General features: G+C 43.7%; 1 protein-coding gene across 1 annotated transcript in view; it reads left to right on the forward strand.

Annotated features, from left to right (window-relative positions):
• The first annotated feature begins 3,183 nt into the window (after positions 1–3,183).
• The window catches only part of fbn3 (fibrillin 3), a 65,530-nt gene continuing 51,683 nt past the window's right edge, over positions 3,184–17,030 (forward strand). Inside the window, exons 1-3 of the mRNA XM_086161677.1 lie at positions 3,184–3,466; positions 11,305–11,387; positions 11,492–11,593. Of these exons, the coding sequence (XP_086017803.1) occupies positions 3,288–3,466; positions 11,305–11,387; positions 11,492–11,593 (364 nt within the window). The 5' untranslated portion in view covers positions 3,184–3,287. The remainder of the gene's footprint in view (positions 3,467–11,304; positions 11,388–11,491; positions 11,594–17,030) is intronic.

Below are 17,030 nucleotides of genomic sequence, written 5' to 3' on the forward strand. Positions count from 1 at the left end.
ATAAAATAAAATAAAATAAAATAAAATAAAATAAAATAAAATAAAATTAGGGTAGGTTTAACCTCATAGAGTTCAATTGTCAATGAGAAAAGGGAAACCCAACACTTTCATGTATGGGTAGGTGAAAATTGCCATCCAGTGTCACATTGCACATGTGTGATTCTACACGGCGTAGACACGGGTCACAGTTTTACACAAGAGTGACAGGACACGAGCGAGGAATAACCACAAAAACCTCGAGTGATCTCCTTTGCAGAGTGGCAACAAACTGTTTTTTATCAAGGGTGGTGACAGAATTGCAGTAGGTAGCAACATCTGAGATGTGCTCAGCTGCCCTCACCAATATACCTCCCAGATGGTCACTCTCTCAGTGTTCATTTCCTATCAGCACTTGTGGCAACAAAGCACAAGGATGTGTCAATCACAAGCACTGGTGGGCTGAGGCAGTAAATAGCAGCACCATTTGAAGGGCAAAACACATGGTGACGCAGGAGCGAGGGCTTTATGTCATTCCGAGTTAACCTCGGCGTCTAAAGTTGAAAGTTTCCTCGTCACGCCGCTTATAACTCAAAGCACCTCCTCGCCTTCTTTTTTGTTTTCCTTCGCGGTCGGCGACTCGATATCCCACGACACGATGCGATCGCTGAGGTCTTCTGCTTCGGTGAGACCTTCATCACATCGGCGCGGGAGAGGTTTTTCGGAGTGATGATGATGTTAGGGCCCTGCAAAGATCTCTTGGCCCTTGTTATAACAACTCCTGGAGTCTTGAGGAATGTGGGTTTGTCCTGCAGTCCGTTACTACCCCCTCTCTCTCTGTGTCCCCTCCCCTCTTCCAAACAGGGCAATTCCCTAACTTTTCTCCTTTTCTCACAAGGCTATAGTTCAATATTCCACTCTGGGGCACATACCCTGTCTCAAAATTCCTACTCTGGGCTCTTCGGAAACAAGGCGCTGCAACTGTCTTAAGGTATTACACATTAATAATTGCATTACAGAAGTATAACAGGGTATCAATGGATTTGATTGTGAGTATTCTTTCAGTTTCACGGGGGATTTTCTCGCTCAAATCGCAAAAAAAAAAAACAGGTAATTTAAGATGGAGGTAGAGGAGGGGGGGAAAAGATAAGTATTTGTCACGAAGCTGCTGATGCGCGGAAGTTGCACTTTTGTACCGGCTTTCGGAGAAACTGCGGGAAGAGAGAAAAGAAAAGGGAAAAAAAAAGAAAAAAAAACCACGACATGCGGCTCACGTTTTTTTTTTACGGTTTTTGACTGTTTGCCTTTGTGTTCAGGAGAATTTAAAAAAAAAAGAAATGCACGGGATTTTCTCATGTTTGGTGAAGGGAATTTTGCGTTGCGTTTCTCTCCATTCATAAATTGTTGCTCGACGCGCTGCAGCGTTATTGTGGAAAAAATGTCCTTTTTTTTTAAATTTCTGTCACCGTGCTGCAGAAAGTCTCGCAGGTTTTTAATGTTTTTTTTTTTTCTCTACAAGTAATAGCCATAAAGTATATATTAAAGTCATGTGCGGACCCGATTTGTATCAGATGTGTCTTTTTTTTTTTTTCTTGCTTTGTATTGTTGTCCAAACATTTTGTGGTGAAGTAAATTCGGGTTTGAAAGGAAGGCTCATATTCGGAGAGAAGATGAAGACTTTACCTGCTTTATTTTGACAGCAGGGATGCAGAAGATCTCGGTTGTTGAATTGATCATGCATGTCTTTTGTTCAGCATTGATCCCGCCTCCCTCCACCTCTGCGTGCAAGCAGCTACAGCTACATTTCTTTTTTCCTTTTTTTTTTTTTTTTTTTTTTTTGGAGTGGAAAATCCTTGTCTCTTGAATTTTGGGGTTTTTCAGAACTTGTGGGGGAATAGAGGGAAAGCCCCAAACTCATGTTTGAGTCAGCTCACTTGATCCCCACCTCTAATAAAACTCATCTGGGGGTGGTGGGATGCGTCTTTTTGTCAAACATTTTATCATCCGGCCTCAAACACACTGCATTGCAATGCGGTTTGTCCCTGGGCCGGAGGGCTGGAGGGTGGATGTGCTGAGGTTGTATTTCACCACAGGGACCGACCTTCTTTCTTTCAAATGAGGTCTCTTATCCGGGCGAAGAAACCGAAATGCACCTCACGGCCTTTTAATCCCTTAAGACTATGAATGTTTCACTTTTGTGCGAACCAATGTGGGTTGCACCTGTGAGACAATAGAAGTTGCGATGAGCAGCATATTCCAGTGTAATCGATTCAGTTTTTTTTTTTTTTTGCCTTATCAGCGGAATACCGTGTCTTTTCTCTGTGATTTCAAAATATGAAACGAGTGTTACACTTTTTAATTTGCTGATCATTTTCTGCCTCGGTGTTCGACCTTCCGGTTCTTGTTCTGATGCCGAACTCCTCCGGTCAGCCTCTCTGTCTCCCTCTAGGCAAAAGACTTTCTGTGCGGCGTCCAATTATGATCCTTTGTCATAGGCAAACGAATCGGACTGTTTCGAGGGATAAGAACTGTAACAATGCCGCTTTCGCAAATGAATGCATTTAATCCTTGCGCTTTTTAGCTTTATCTGGCAACCTTTCAGGGGGTCATGACCTAACCTGTTGGAGCCACTGCAATAAACAGCGGATGTTCTGTCAACACAGTGGGTTTCATTGTAGATAGATGCTTCCAAAACCTCTCTCAGTCAGACAATTTGCGCAAATTTCAATATATTTTTCCATCAAACAGAAGATAAATGCTTGAGAGACTGACACGGAACATATCCCGCTAATCCGTTTGCTACGTTCCACCCTGTATTCTGTCAGTGCATATAGTTTTGGTGTCAGCGGTGTGATAAACCCCTCGTACGAAGGGTCTGAACTGCACGAAAGTGAAAACAGATTGCTGGCTCACAGAATGTAACTGTCTCCCCGCTTTGAATGTTTTTCTTTATTATCCCCAAATCACATGTTCTCTCATTTCTCCATTTAACAAATGAGCATGTCTCCAAAGAAGCTGGCGTCTGTTGAAAAGTCCACAGCGAAGTAGTTTACACGGAGAGAAGTATCGCATCCCATCGTGCGATCGGTGAACAGAATCCTCACGGGTATCTCCGTGCTTCGCATCTTTCTTACCGAGCTTGCATTTTATCTTTTCTTGTGTCTAGCAACGACCCTGGAGTGCACGCCAGGACTTGGTCCGGATCCAGGTCGAGATCGCCCCGTCCAGCCTGGGTCCGCAAGGCGAACGGAGATCTAGATAAGAAGCAGTATAAAGGTGGTATTTCGGTCGGCGGGACAGCCAGGAGACCAATGGGATCGAGGAATCCGGCTCAGGTGCCGCTGGGATGGGTGGCGGTGTGTCTGGCGGCGGTCCACGTGGTGTGCGGCCAAACCGGGAATGGGCCGTACCAAGCGAGTCGCTTCACCGGCACCGTTGACCAGAAGGAGGTGCAGCGGGTTCGACGTCGCGGCCAGGAGACGCTGAGAGGGTAAGAGCGAGAACCAACGTGTGTCTCATTATATTTGGCTGCTATTGAATCGATGTGCACTGTACTTCCTCTATTCAGGTTTTACAATCGGTTTCTTGGGACTTCTGAAATGAAAAGCACATCTGAATTTGCAAAACGGCACATTAAATTCGTTTTTCAAACACAACACAGAACTTTGTTGCTGGAGAGGGTTTGCATTTTTAAACGACTTTCCCCCTACTTCCTCTTCTTCTTCTTCTCTGGCAGCTTTCTTTCAACCGTTGCGCTCTCTGGTCCGAGGCCAGGCTAGTCTTATACCAAATTATGCCGCTGAATACTACCACATTGTCCCCCACCCCTTCCCCCCACTCCACCCGCCCCTCCATCCAAAAAAAAAAAGAAAAAAAAAAAAGCATGTTTGTCCTCAACAGCCTTCTTGTCACACTGGAAATCTCCCTGCGCATTTACAGCAAATTGGCATTTTCATGGGAAAGGCAGGAAAAAGCAGCTTTCTATACATCTCATGAGGGGCCGATGTGTGACCCAGATTCCCTTGAGTATATTAGTTAAGCTGGACTAAGTAGTTTGGAACTGCTGGTGGGCAGACTGCGATCCCCAGTGGTTTTGGTTGATGATGGGTGAAAATGCTGTGTGTGTGTGTATTTGTGTTAGCTGTGAATGCACATGTATGCATTGCAGTGTTTTCAAAGGTGTTGTTTATTTGAGTCTCCGCATGGGGGGGGGGTGAGAGGTATCCAATGTCATGGACGGCAGAGATCATGTTACCTCTCACTAGCAAACTTCATGAATCTTCGTATTGGCTGTATTCACTGTATTTTGTTTTATGAAAAACAAAGATTTTTTTGTAAGTGCCTGTTGTCTACATCAGTTATTCCAATCAGACTCCCATCTGTCCCAGCTTATGGTTCGCTCGTTGCCAAGCCACAGGAAATGAGGTATTCGTATCACCCGAAGGGGGTATGAAAAGGGGCATTTGTTTCCCTGTTGTAGGTGACAAAGCAGCAGGAGATGTTACCGAGAGCAGGAAAAAAGAGAGAAAAGAAGAAAATTACAGATATGATGAAATCATCTGGGAGAGCGATGGACATAAATAGTGGCTCTTAGGTGTGGAGGGTCCTCCTCCTGCCCAGAACATGTTCTGTCACTGTTACCGCTGCATAATAGGAATAGATGAATCCGTCTCGTCATTCATTTGGGTTGTAACAGAAGGGAATGAGCCATGTTAAATAAAGGAAATCTTTGTAGCCAGATATTTTTTTTTAGGAACGTTTTTTTTCTTCACTAAAGAGTAACAGAAAATTGAAGTCCTTCGGCATTTCTGTTTCTCTTCATGTGGTTCGAGGCGGCGGTCTAGACACTTTACAAGTTTTGACTGGACGACTTCAAGGGTGATCCGATTGATTTATGAAAATCAAATATATTAACTGACCCGAACAATTATTCACATTCGCAGTTGTCTAACGGAATGGACAGAGATCAAGAGACCTTGTGCACCGACATATTATTTCCATCAGATAGCCTGTGGTTTCATGAGAACAAAAGCCTGAAAACTGTTTCCATAACATTGGGGAGTTCTGGAGACACCACCGCTTGAGGAATGAAATGTTCATGGGAAATAAATATTTGATGGGATTATACAGCATCACTGAAATTCAATTTTAACACCGCAATCCAGCACTATTGTACATTCCCCTCTGCATATATTGGATTATCTTATTCATTTACTTTATTAGAGACCCAGGTTTTTGCCTGAGTCTCAAGCATCATTTGAATTCATGTGAAATTCTAAACCGCCCCTCATTTGTTGTGGCCAGTCAGCCATAGCAAATACGCATTTCCAGTATTTCCAGTTAGCGTTCGAGCGTCGCTTGGGGGAGAATATTTGCAACTCATCAGAAGTTGGTTAATAAAATCATTTCCAAGATTAAAATAAATAAATAAATAAATAATGTTCATTGAGAGTGGAGGAAAGCTAAGGGATGATCAAATCACATTTGGACTGTGCAGGTAAACTTTTTGTCTGTTGACAGATCCCCATGCTGTGTGGGGCCAAAAAAACACTGAAAAACAGGAGTTTTTACTACAAACCCGACACAACAAGACGTGTAAAAATCCCATGCTTTTCGCCCTAAAACGGTCGCGCCGATCACAAGGCCGCAAGTAACTCTGTGTGGCTCGATGAGATTCTCTATGTGGGAGATAGAGGGAGGTGAGTTTAATGAGCGTCATTATGCTAGCCTTGGGCTGAAGTGCAGTGTTTATTTGCTGGCAAGAAATTCATATCCCCTGGTCTGTCTCTGGTAGTACTGGATCTGATGCTGACTGACTCTGATTTATTGGCTCCTACAACATACTGCAGCTTGGCATCAGGCCACTCCAGGGCGGTATCTGATCAGACTGCAGGCTGGCTGGCCGGCTAGCTGGCTGGCCGGTTGCCTTGTCTGCTTCACTGGATGGATGATTGACTGCTCGGTTGAATCGAGAAAGGAGGGAAAGTGCGAGGCTGGCAGGTATTTTGTGCCCGCGCTCTCAGATGCCTTTTGCGAGGGTGTGATATTTATGGTTCTAAAAAGAAATCTTGTTTGCAGAGACGCAGAAGCAAACGGAAGTTTCGTTTTTAACTCATCGACCTTCGCCTTTGCTAGGAATTTTGAGACCTCGAGCTCGGAATGACTTGGCACATGGTCAGCCACAAGCAGGGAATGAGGATAATGTTAAAACCACCTCGGTCTCCTGGAGTAGGTCTTCCATAGCGAGCAAGTCTGTTTTGTTTTTTTTTCTTCTTGTCTTGTCTATTTTAAAGAGAATGAAATACATTTTCCTGTTTTGACATGCAAGATTTAAGTCAGGAAGAGGAAAAAAAAATACCCTGAAAAGCCTTTATGATTTCAACAACTGCTAATTTCCCCATCTGCCTTATGGTTGTAAGTATTTACCTATCCAAAGTCTGTGCTTATAAGCAAAAAAACAAACAATTATTTAGTTGGAGTGATACCTTACGATGCGCAAACACGTCATACAGTATTGTTTTCAACTCGTAAACTCGATCGTCTAAATTTAACGGCACCAAACCCAACTTTGAATAAAGTCAGACAAATTGCACCTTTTCATTGGTTAGTACCGAATAGGATTGTAGGAATCGCTTACAAACCGAGCATTTTGAAAAAAAAAAAAAAAAAAAGCCCAAAACAAACAAAAAAAAAAAAACACAAATCACAAAACAATATTATCTTTCCAGCAAATCTTTTGAGTTAAAATGGAATCGAGTTGATGTTGATTTATTTCGTGGAAACAGGAGCGCAGGAGTCGAACATCCCTTCAAGGATTTTTGTGGTACACCATGTCATAAAACGCAACACTGCCGTATCATTTCATGATAAACTGCCTCCTTTTACTTGTTTCATTCTTTCCTTCTTATTACGCAGAGTAATAACCGGAGAACATGGCCAACAAAAGCTGCCGTCTCCGTGAAAATTCTCTATTAGTGACAAACGAGCGAATGTACTTTGGTACGACATTATAACGTCACTTTTTGTTTCATGTCGTTTTATCGCCCCTCCATGTATGACCCCATTCTACTATATTTTTTACCCTTTCCTCTGTTTACTCAGTTCCTCTCCCCCGATCATCTTCCTCCTCCATTTCATTGCATCTTTCATTTATTCCATAACATTTCTTTCGTCCGTCTCTCTTTTGGGAGCGAGCGAAAATGTCGCCCTCCTGACGTCGGCCTCGTATCCTTCTCTAAATTGACGCGCTGCTCAACTCAGCGGTGACCTATCGAGTTCATTTTTTTTTTTTTAGTAATACAAAAAAAACCTTTAACGCGTTTGCTATTTCCAAAGTGAACCTATGGAACAGGTTTCTGGTTCCAGTTATCGAGTGCTCTCCTCTCGCTGATTGATATCGGTTTCCCTGGGTGATTTTCTACACTGCATTCCTCCATCATCCCCTCCAGATCTGAGAGGAGAGTAAGAGGTCCAGGTGTTGCTGCGTACAACAATACGCAAGGCGGGTCGGAATACCAGGAAGATGACTTTTGACCTTTGACCGGGACACTGACACACACAAACACAGACCCAGACACCTGACCTGGAATTCTGTCAACTGAACTTCTGCTCTTGACTCTACTCGGTCTCCAATCCCCCCCCCCCAGCCCTTAACTGCCTTGAACTTTGACCTTGTGGATTCCTGTATTTTGGGCGGACCCCACGAGCCACCTTCTGCTCGTGTGTCTCGGTTTTCTTCTTTCTAATTTTGATTTTTGCAGAAATCAAAGACGAGAGCCATTCGACTGAAACCACTGGCAAAGGGGGGGGGGGATTCACGATCTTTCAAACGTGAACCTTGAACTCTGTATCCTTTCCCCCCCTCGACTCTTCATATTTTTCTTTAAATGAGGTGGCAACCATTTCCTTTTTATTACTATTAATGGCTGTTAATGAGGCATTCACGGCCCAGAAGGCAGCTTCAAAGGCCGCGACGTGGACGCCGAAGAGTTAATCTCCTTTAGATTGAGCCCTGAGAACAGTAGGACATTTCAATATTGAGGAAAACCCCTGGGGCTTAAACTCGTTTTTTTTTTATTTATTTTTTTTTAAAGTCTGTCTTTCATTCTGTTCGACTTCACTTCTCTCTCTCCAAAGCCTCTTCTCAGTGAGAGACCAGGCATTGACCTAGAGGAAAGACCAGGATAAAGAGACAGAGGAAGAATAACAAACTAGAACACCTCGGGGTCAGGCCCGTATAATCCTTCATATATTAACATCCTCCGTGTCAGTAAAGAGGAATATCTTCGGCGCTATGCGCGGTGATAGATCTGGGGAGAGAAATCAAATTCAGCACTCACTGAGTGTCGATCCCTCGCTCGATGCATCCGTAAAGCTTTTCCGGAGGCCGGTTTTGTCCCTCTGTTCCAAAAATCCGACCCCCCTACCGGCCTCGCCTTTTTCTCCCCTCGTTTCCGTATCTCTGTTTTCCGCTCCCATTCCTCCTCCCGCTTCCTCCTCTTCTCGACATCAACTTGTTTTGCTTTCCCTCCCACTGATCCTCCGCTCCTTTTCCTTTCCCACCGTCTTGTCTTTCTCTCTCCCCGCTTGCATTCCTGCCGCCCGCCTCACGATTTCGACGCACGTTTTTCGGTTTCCGCCAAAGTAACGACACCTCCACCCCCCACCCCCCGAATCCCCTGCCCCGATTTCTTACCTATAGCCTCTGTAACCGCTCTCACACACATATCTTTCTGCCGGCCCACCTGTTGTCTGTCTCCTTGTTCCCTCTGCCATCTGGTAATGCGGTCGGAGGTGTGCTCGGCACACTGACAATTACAGAGTCGAACCCCAGCTGTCATCTTCCGGGTGAGTGCCTAGGGTTACTACGGAGACTGTCTGTTGAGGAGGAGAGGATTTCCATCGTCTGTTTCGCTCAACGGGAAATTTGAGAAGCACATCAGAAAAAAAAAAAAAAAATCCCTCCGTTGTGCCGTTTTTACTGGTGATATAAGTAAAGAGTTTGTAGGCAAACAAAAACCCCCTTTTATAGCCAACTGTCGAGTTTAATGCTTTACCTTTGTGTGTTTTTGGTTTCCGAGCAGCATTAAACAGAGCGGCTGATAAACTAGTAAATCAACACGACATTTTTTTATAGCGGCTTTGGGGTTTGTCTCGAACCATGACATATTTAGACAGTGATGAGAAAAGTCTCGGATTCTGTCGGTCGCAGGTCAGTTGACGATGTTCTCTATATTATGTAGGAGAATATTGTGAAAATATTTATGTCGGGGACAAACAGGGGGGAAAAACAGTTGATGAACCAAAATGAACATTACAAAGCTTTATATTCAAATGGATGCTTTGGTATTTCACTTCAATAATTACTGATTTGAGTTTTTATTCATTCTTTCATTCGTTATCTATCATGGTTTATCCTGCGCTCAGGGTCACAAGAGGGGTGCTGGAGACATATAGAAACAACCGACCGTTCACCCTCTCATTCACACGCCTTGGCACTTTTTGGGGCTCCAAAGAAGATCCCGTTTGTTTGTTGGAGGAGACCGGAGAACCCGGAGGAACCCCACTTAGACATGCAAACTCCCCAAATTAGCGTATCCATCCATCCATCCATCCATCCATCCATCCATCCATCCATCCATCCATCCATCCATCCATCCATCCATTCATTAAAAGTCAATAGAAGTAGTCGATATACTGTTGTTTCAATGCATCCAAAGGAGTTCATAACAGTTTCCTTTTGCATATCTCTTTACATATTTGAAAAACGTCGGCTTTCTAGGACAGTTAAAAGAGTGCAGGTAAATGTTTTGCACCCCTGAATGAGTGAGGTTGTGATTCCCCGCCATTTGCCCACGCTTTCAGCCAAGTCATTACTCACCGCTTATTACAGGAAAAATACTCCTAAAAACGACACGCAAAATAAATGACACAGGATGTTTGACTAGATGTGTGAGTTCCTCTGCTGGCTTTCTAAAGTTGTTTACTTGCCTTGGGCAATGCCTGCTCAACGGGGGTAGCGAACAAATGTGGCTTTTTTTAATTAACTTTTATTTACGGAGGATTGGGCAAGTATACGGCAACCAGTCACCGGTACATTTAGGTTTCTTTTATACATTTATTTCAACATAACAGTTGAGATCAGAAAAACAAAGGTGCACGATAATGACTGAGGTAAATTTTGCATTTTAAAAGGTGTTTTTTGAATGCCCATACCTTGAGAATTCCTCGAGATCATTTCTAAATGTACAAGTCTTTGCGACCTCTATTCAATCAAGTGTCTCTATAAACATTAATAAGTATTGACAATGGGGAGAAGTAGCCCAGTTTAAGAAATATACTTAGAGATTTGTTTTCTAAGACCATAGACTTTTGCAGATTTACCTAATTTCCTGAGCTATGGTCTCTGGAATCTTAGTAAATGCAAAAAATAAGCCTCTGACAGAAATGGCTGCAGTTATAGTCCTCATAATGTCACAACAAGATTGTCTTCAGCTTCATACCGAGCTTAATGGAGTCCAAATGTGTGTTACTCAGGACTACACACTCATAGATGGATTTGTTTTTTTCAATAGATGCATGATTGGATTTTGGATTTAAACCTTTTAGATTGAGGTTATTAATGTTAAGGTATATACTTTTTCATGCTTTATTTAAAAAATACAGCCCTACCTCCCTCCTCCTTTAAGTTGTGCAATAAGACTGCATGTTTAGCTTCACCTGTGTGTGTCACAGAGAATGAGTGAGCGGGAGAAAGTGAGAGTGAGAGACTGTTATCTGTCGATGTGGTTTAGCCATTTCCTCGGAGGAAGGCTTTGTGGCTAACCTGTCAGGCAAATCAAGTGCTCCATAAGCTCTGATGACTCCTACATCTGTCAGACAGGGGTCAAAGGTCACTGCACAGACTCCGCTGTAAAGAAGCATTGCGAGTGAATGAAGCACAGCATGGGATATTTGCCAGAGGACGGGACAGTCAGACATGGAACGAGAGAGAAAGGGGGAGACTTTTTGCATCCTGTCATTCTAAGTTGAAATTCAGACTTGAATATCTTCACATATTATAACCCCCCCACTTCCCAAAATAATAATGGAAAAAAAAAAAACCAAACATCCGCCCACCCTGTCAAGCATCTGGCCATCCATCACTGAAAGTTGCTCGGTATCAGTTTGTTTTGTTTACTCTAAAAGCAAAGCTCATGTGGATATTGGACAATTAAAAAAATATAAATCTAATCTCTGCACATTCTTTAAGGGTTTCAGCTAAATAAGAGAAAATTTGCGGAGCCGCCATTGCAGTGAGTTTGTTTGTCCTTTACTTTTCTGTCTCAGGCCCAATGTGTGCGGTTCCCGCTTCCATTCATACTGTTGCCCCGGCTGGAAGACTCTGCCAGGAGGGAACCAATGCATTGTTCGTAAGTTGTCACATCACTCCTTTCAAAAGTTAGGATTTGAAGGCCACAGAGATGGGATGCATTGTTCGGATGTCTTTATTCAACTCTTGTTCTCCTTTTGTCAGCAATTTGCAGGAACCCGTGTGGCGACGGCTTCTGTTCCAAACCCAACACCTGTACCTGTTTAAACGGTCAGCACTCTCCCAGCTGCGGAGCAGGAGCAGGAGGTTTGTGAACGTTGCGTCCATCGAGCACACACAGAAACCTGAATCCCTTAAACACCAACGACCATAAGAGGCTAATTTGGTTAAGCAAAAGCAAGCGGACCCGTCATTTCCCATTTTCGTCGAAACCGTCCGTTTTTCTACGTTTGATGCGATTGTTCGCGATTTCAAGGCCTGCTGTGCATTAACTGGTTTAATGACATTTCATGGACCCGGCGTATTCCCAGGCAACTCAAAAAGTCGATAAGAATCTGTCCACATCTGCAACAGTTATTATGAATAGAGATATTTTACCATTTTTGTGAAATGTTTTTGAATCCGCGCACGCTTCGAGGCTTTGTAAATGAGTACATTCTTTTTTTTTTTTTTTCCTCTGGCTATCAAGTCATGAGGCCCATGATATATTCAGACTGTCGAAAACCTGAAAAATTGTTTTAAACACAATTTTAAAGGAATTTTTTTTTCAAAGCCAGACGTCTCAAATAGCAGCCTTGTGAAAGAATCCTTTCGTTGGTAAGCTCGCGAGACATGATTAATTTGTCCCCTCGTCTAGTTTCTTCTGTCCATGCCTAGAATTAAGCACAGAATTAGCATATTTCTATTATTCCTCTAATGGACCTTGAGCTGCATTCCTCATGTGATCCAAACTACTGACAAAATTGTGTTTCTTGTTACACTGAGGAGTTCCAGTTCCTGGTGGACCATCCACTTACCAGACTATTTCCCAGATTTAATGGTCCCACCCTGCTCTCATGGGAGCCAGAATAGTACTGGAGACAGAGTAATAGTGGCGTATGCAGCCCCAGCTCTGCACCAAAATGTGCAGGTCACAGAGTTTGTCAGGATTAAAGTGAGAGTCTGCTTGCCCCAACTCAGTCTTCTGGGCTTAGTTACAGACCATTTAGGATATGTGTGTGTGTGTGTCTGTGTCTGTGTGTGTGTGTGTGAGTGAGTGCATGTGTTTGTTCATCTATGTGTGGAGTGAGGTGTTTTACTGCATACATACAGTCTCAATCCACGTTTCACTTAGCAAGATTAGTGAAACGTGTGTAGCAATCAAATATGGCGTCACATAGAACATGCAACCCCCCCCCCCAAAAAAAAAACAGCATTTTATCGCCATGTGTGGAACATGCAAAGAGTGTGTTGATATTTGTGCAAAGAGTTCGGGTTTACTGCTTTAGTAGGCCAACATCAGCTCACTAGTCTGGCCAGATGCTTTACACATGCTCACATTCCATTAAGCTTGCTAAACACACATTTTCTCATGCACGATTTTTGCACATTGATAGACGCACCATTGTCGTTGAGCTCTCCCACTCTGACAAAAACACTGTATGCTCTTTTGGGAATGACGAACAGTTCCGTTCTGATTGTCCAAGGCCAGTTCTTTCCTTAACTCAGTGCGTGTTACATGGCGTGGGCGGCTGGGGTCGGATTGTGTGTGTGAGGATTTAATAAATAGCGGCCATCACTGTCCGCGCAAACGCGATGGTGGTGAGTGTACCAGAAAAAAGAGCCAATGCCAAAGTCTGGTTCTCTGCACTGCCAATGGTAGGCTGGAATGAACCTACATAGTAAGTGTTCATGTATGCATACACATACTAGATTGTATATATATATACACCGCTCAAAAAAATAAAGGGAACACTTAAAAAACACATCCTAGATCTAAATGAATGAAATATTCTTATGAAATACTTTGCTCTTTACACAGTTGAATGTGCTGACAACAAAATCACACAAAAATGATCAATGGAAATCAATTGTATCAACCCATGGAGGTCTGGATTAGGAATCACACTCCAAATTAAAGTGTAAAAACAAACTCCAGGCTGATCCAACTTTGATGTAATGTCCTTAAAACAAGTCAAAATGAATCTGCGTTGCGTCCTGAGTGGACACTATGATTTCACAGAAGTGTGATTGACTTGGAGTTCCATTGTGTTGTTTAAGTGTTCCCTTTATTTTTTTGAGCAGTATATATATGTAGTGTCAAATACAGTGATACAAATTATTCCCCATTACCTCTACTTTAACAATCAGAAGTGTCTAACCGCAAAGTCGAGACTGATGGAGTGGAGTCAGAGAAATGTGCCACATAGGTGATTAGCCTCCAGAAATGGGACAAAGATTGATGAGTCCAATGGGCCAATTGGAGGGTTGAGCTAATGAATATCCACGGCAACTAAACAGTTTACCGACTTGGAAGCGAATGATGATTAAACGCGGTTTCGGCGAAATGTAATCGGAACGAAAATGCGGTCATCATAGATTTCTTATGTCGATCGGCTGGAGTTAAGGATGACCCCGAGAGGGAGGGCATGGAGGCAGAACTGGAGAAAAACAGCCCGTGACCTGTAAGGCAGGAAACATTCGGATCTCCCGCAGAGTCAGTGCTTTTCTAAGAGCTCTGAAGCCCGGCTCCTCCGGGGGGCAAAGGCGGAGAGCGGCGATAAATTAGAGAAAAGGCATTGCCAATTCGGTTTGATCATTCACACACATTCTTTGTTTGTTTTTTCAACCTGGATTTTCACTGGCTCCTGTGGGGTTAAAAATGCAGCGGAGGGAAACTATCAATTTTATCACGAGCAGTTTTATTGTTCTTTGATCAGATGATGGGAAAGATATTCCCGTAATCTTTTTCGGGTGGTGTCTGTCAGTCTCTGGCCTTTAATGAAGGTTTAATTCAAAACTTTTAAAACTGTCTAAGGTCAAACAACTTTATGAGCGGAGTTAAACTCGAGCCCCGTCAGTTTACAGATTGTTACCATGGAGGTCTGCTTCGTTTCAAATACTCTGCCATTTGGTTTGTCAAACATCTGCTTTGTAAAAGACGTAATGATAACAATAATAATAAGAGCAAACCTTTTAAAAGACAAGTAATCTGATAAATGTCATTTTTTTACGATGCCAGCAAGACTGCTTTTCATTTGTTGTGAGATGCGCTTTTGTAAATACGAGTTCATTTATATAGTCGGGCAAAGAATTCTGATTTAAAACTTAGAGAGGATGTAAAGATGGGTGAGTGAGACCCGATCAAGTTAAAATCTTTAATGACCCCGGGCCGATGATGTTATGTTCAAACCCATTCAATATTTTTTTCCCAAAGTTCTGCCTGATGGAGACCCACTCGCGGAGAAAAAGTGTTCTCGGAATAATAACCGTCTCAGAGGTCACGTTAAGAGAAATCCAAATCTGTTCTCTGCATATCTTGTTTTCCCAATGTACCAATTCGGCCTTTTCTTTTTCTTCTTTCAGTGAATCCCCCCGTTTAAAAGGATAATTCGTTGTAATAGGAGACAAATTGCAGCTCTGTGGAGATTTGTTTGGAAGCCTGAACCTGGACGGCCCGATTCTAGCGCCTCGGTTCACTAGGTTATAAATAACATCTTTACGTCTCACATCTTGCCTGTGGAATGCAGAGGTTTAAATAAATCAGTAACACATTTATGCCTTTCAAACACGATTTTCTCTGGGTAGCCCGGAAGCCTTTTTCTTTACGTTTCGAGGAGACAAAGAGCCGGAGAAGCTTTTACGAGAGCAAAGGTGACTTTCGGAGTCGCACGGATCCCTTAACCCGGAAATACAAGTCGGTTCTCACGTAAAGCCGAGCTCATGCCGTAAGTCACCCCTGTAATAAACCCGCTGTTGGTGCAGTTGATTGAGCAGCTGCAATGGGGATTGCGTGAGGTCAGCTTTATAACCTTGTCCTCCTAACTGTAATTATGAAATCATTAACGCCGACATTCCTCCGCAAATGCTGAGAAACAGCTGTCTTTGGACTGACAGGCTTCCATTGGCCATTGAGAAGGGGCGTTAGTGAACCCTGGGAAAAAAGTAATCTTTTTAATTAGAAGCTATGACATTATCACTTCTCTTGAAGAAATGTCCCTCGCTTTTGATGTTGGGTATATCACGAAACAGATAGGCGTCGTTAAAACTCAAAGAAATACAATGCACGCGGGCTCAAGAGTTAACCCTTTTGAGGATAACATTCAGAGAGATCATTGCGTTCAATTCTTTAACCTCGCCGAAATCACCTCACGCAGCTTTTTTTTTCGTTGATCCACATCGCCCTCAAACCGAGACCGACCCGGACGCCGCCGGCGGGTGCCGATATTGGCCAACAAAAAGCCCCACATCAGGGACTATTATTTATTCGTCGCGCGGTGAGGAAATCGCAGACCGTGCACGAGTGCAACGTGTGAACTGTTTAGCAATATGTTGCGGAGAGATTTCTTCTCCAAAACTAATAAAAGTGGATGGACTCGTCATAAGTCTTCTGCAGTTATTGGACGATGACCGTCGTTTCTCAATCTAACCTGGACACAAGGACAGGTTTGAGTTTGTAAAAAACGTAAAAGTAGCAACATATTGATTAATTTTCCCTTACAACATTGTTATTGCAGTGCTGAGACGCATGCTGTCAGTTAGCACGTTGTAAAAACGTGGATTCTTGCAAATGCTTATGTAGCTTTGAAAGCACTGTATTTTTGAGCCTTTTCTTTGCACGCTTTCGTGTGCTCGGAGGGAGCCATCCCGTTGAATAAAGCTCCAATGTGCGACCATGTCACTGCTCAGTCATGCGGTCAAAGCCGAACCAAAAAAAAAAAAAAAAAAGGTGTGTAACTGAAGTCAACACGTGAGGTGAGAAAACTGCGTCTCAAGAGACGTGTAGCGCGCCGAGCTGCTGACAGTCCTTGAAGTGCGCATAAATCAGAACAATAAACGGCTATAAAACCCCCTCCGTTTTCCATCGTACGCAAGAAACTAACATACACACTCGCAGACTCAACAGACACACCGGGACTTCCTGTGTTTCGCGGGCTCTCGTAAAACCGCCCAGATGTGAGCGGCCGACCGACGACACCGGCAGAATACAGAGGTGCATTGTGCCGCGGCGCGGCTAAACTTAATCTCTTCCATCGTCATCATCTGAGACGCACACTCATGCACGCCCACCCCAGACCCGACACCTCCCGGCCTGTCGCCCTTCACGTGCGGCTTTCCAGGCACCGGGGCATCGGGGTAAATCCCCCCCCCCCCGACCTGCAGAGGATGCGGTGCCGTGTTTTTTTTTTTTTTTTGGGGGGGGGGGGCAAGAGGTGGAGGGGAGAGGGATGTGGGGGTGAGAAAAGCAAAGTTAGCCAGTGAGATCATCTCCTTCTGTCTCGAAATGCGCTTGTTTGCTTCCCCCTTATCCACCTCATTCTCCGCCCATCTAGTTCCGATGACAAAGAAAACACATGACAGCTCGCTCTGCGAACAGAGAAAGCCCTGTCCCGCCGAACCTAGCCAGGAACACTTTCTGGCGGGGCGGAGGGTATGCCACACTCGCTCTCGGCTTTGAGGAGGGCTGAGTTGTAGCACGCTGGAACAATTTCCTCCACGGTTTGTTCCATTGCAGGGAAAACTGTAATCACTTACTGCAATCATT

This window comes from Fistularia commersonii, chromosome 16 (assembly GCF_037954325.1).
Source record: "Fistularia commersonii isolate RoL2024-O1a breed Wild chromosome 16, RoL_Fcom_v1.0, whole genome shotgun sequence".
NCBI classification, from domain to species: Eukaryota; Metazoa; Chordata; class Actinopteri; order Syngnathiformes; family Fistulariidae; genus Fistularia; species Fistularia commersonii.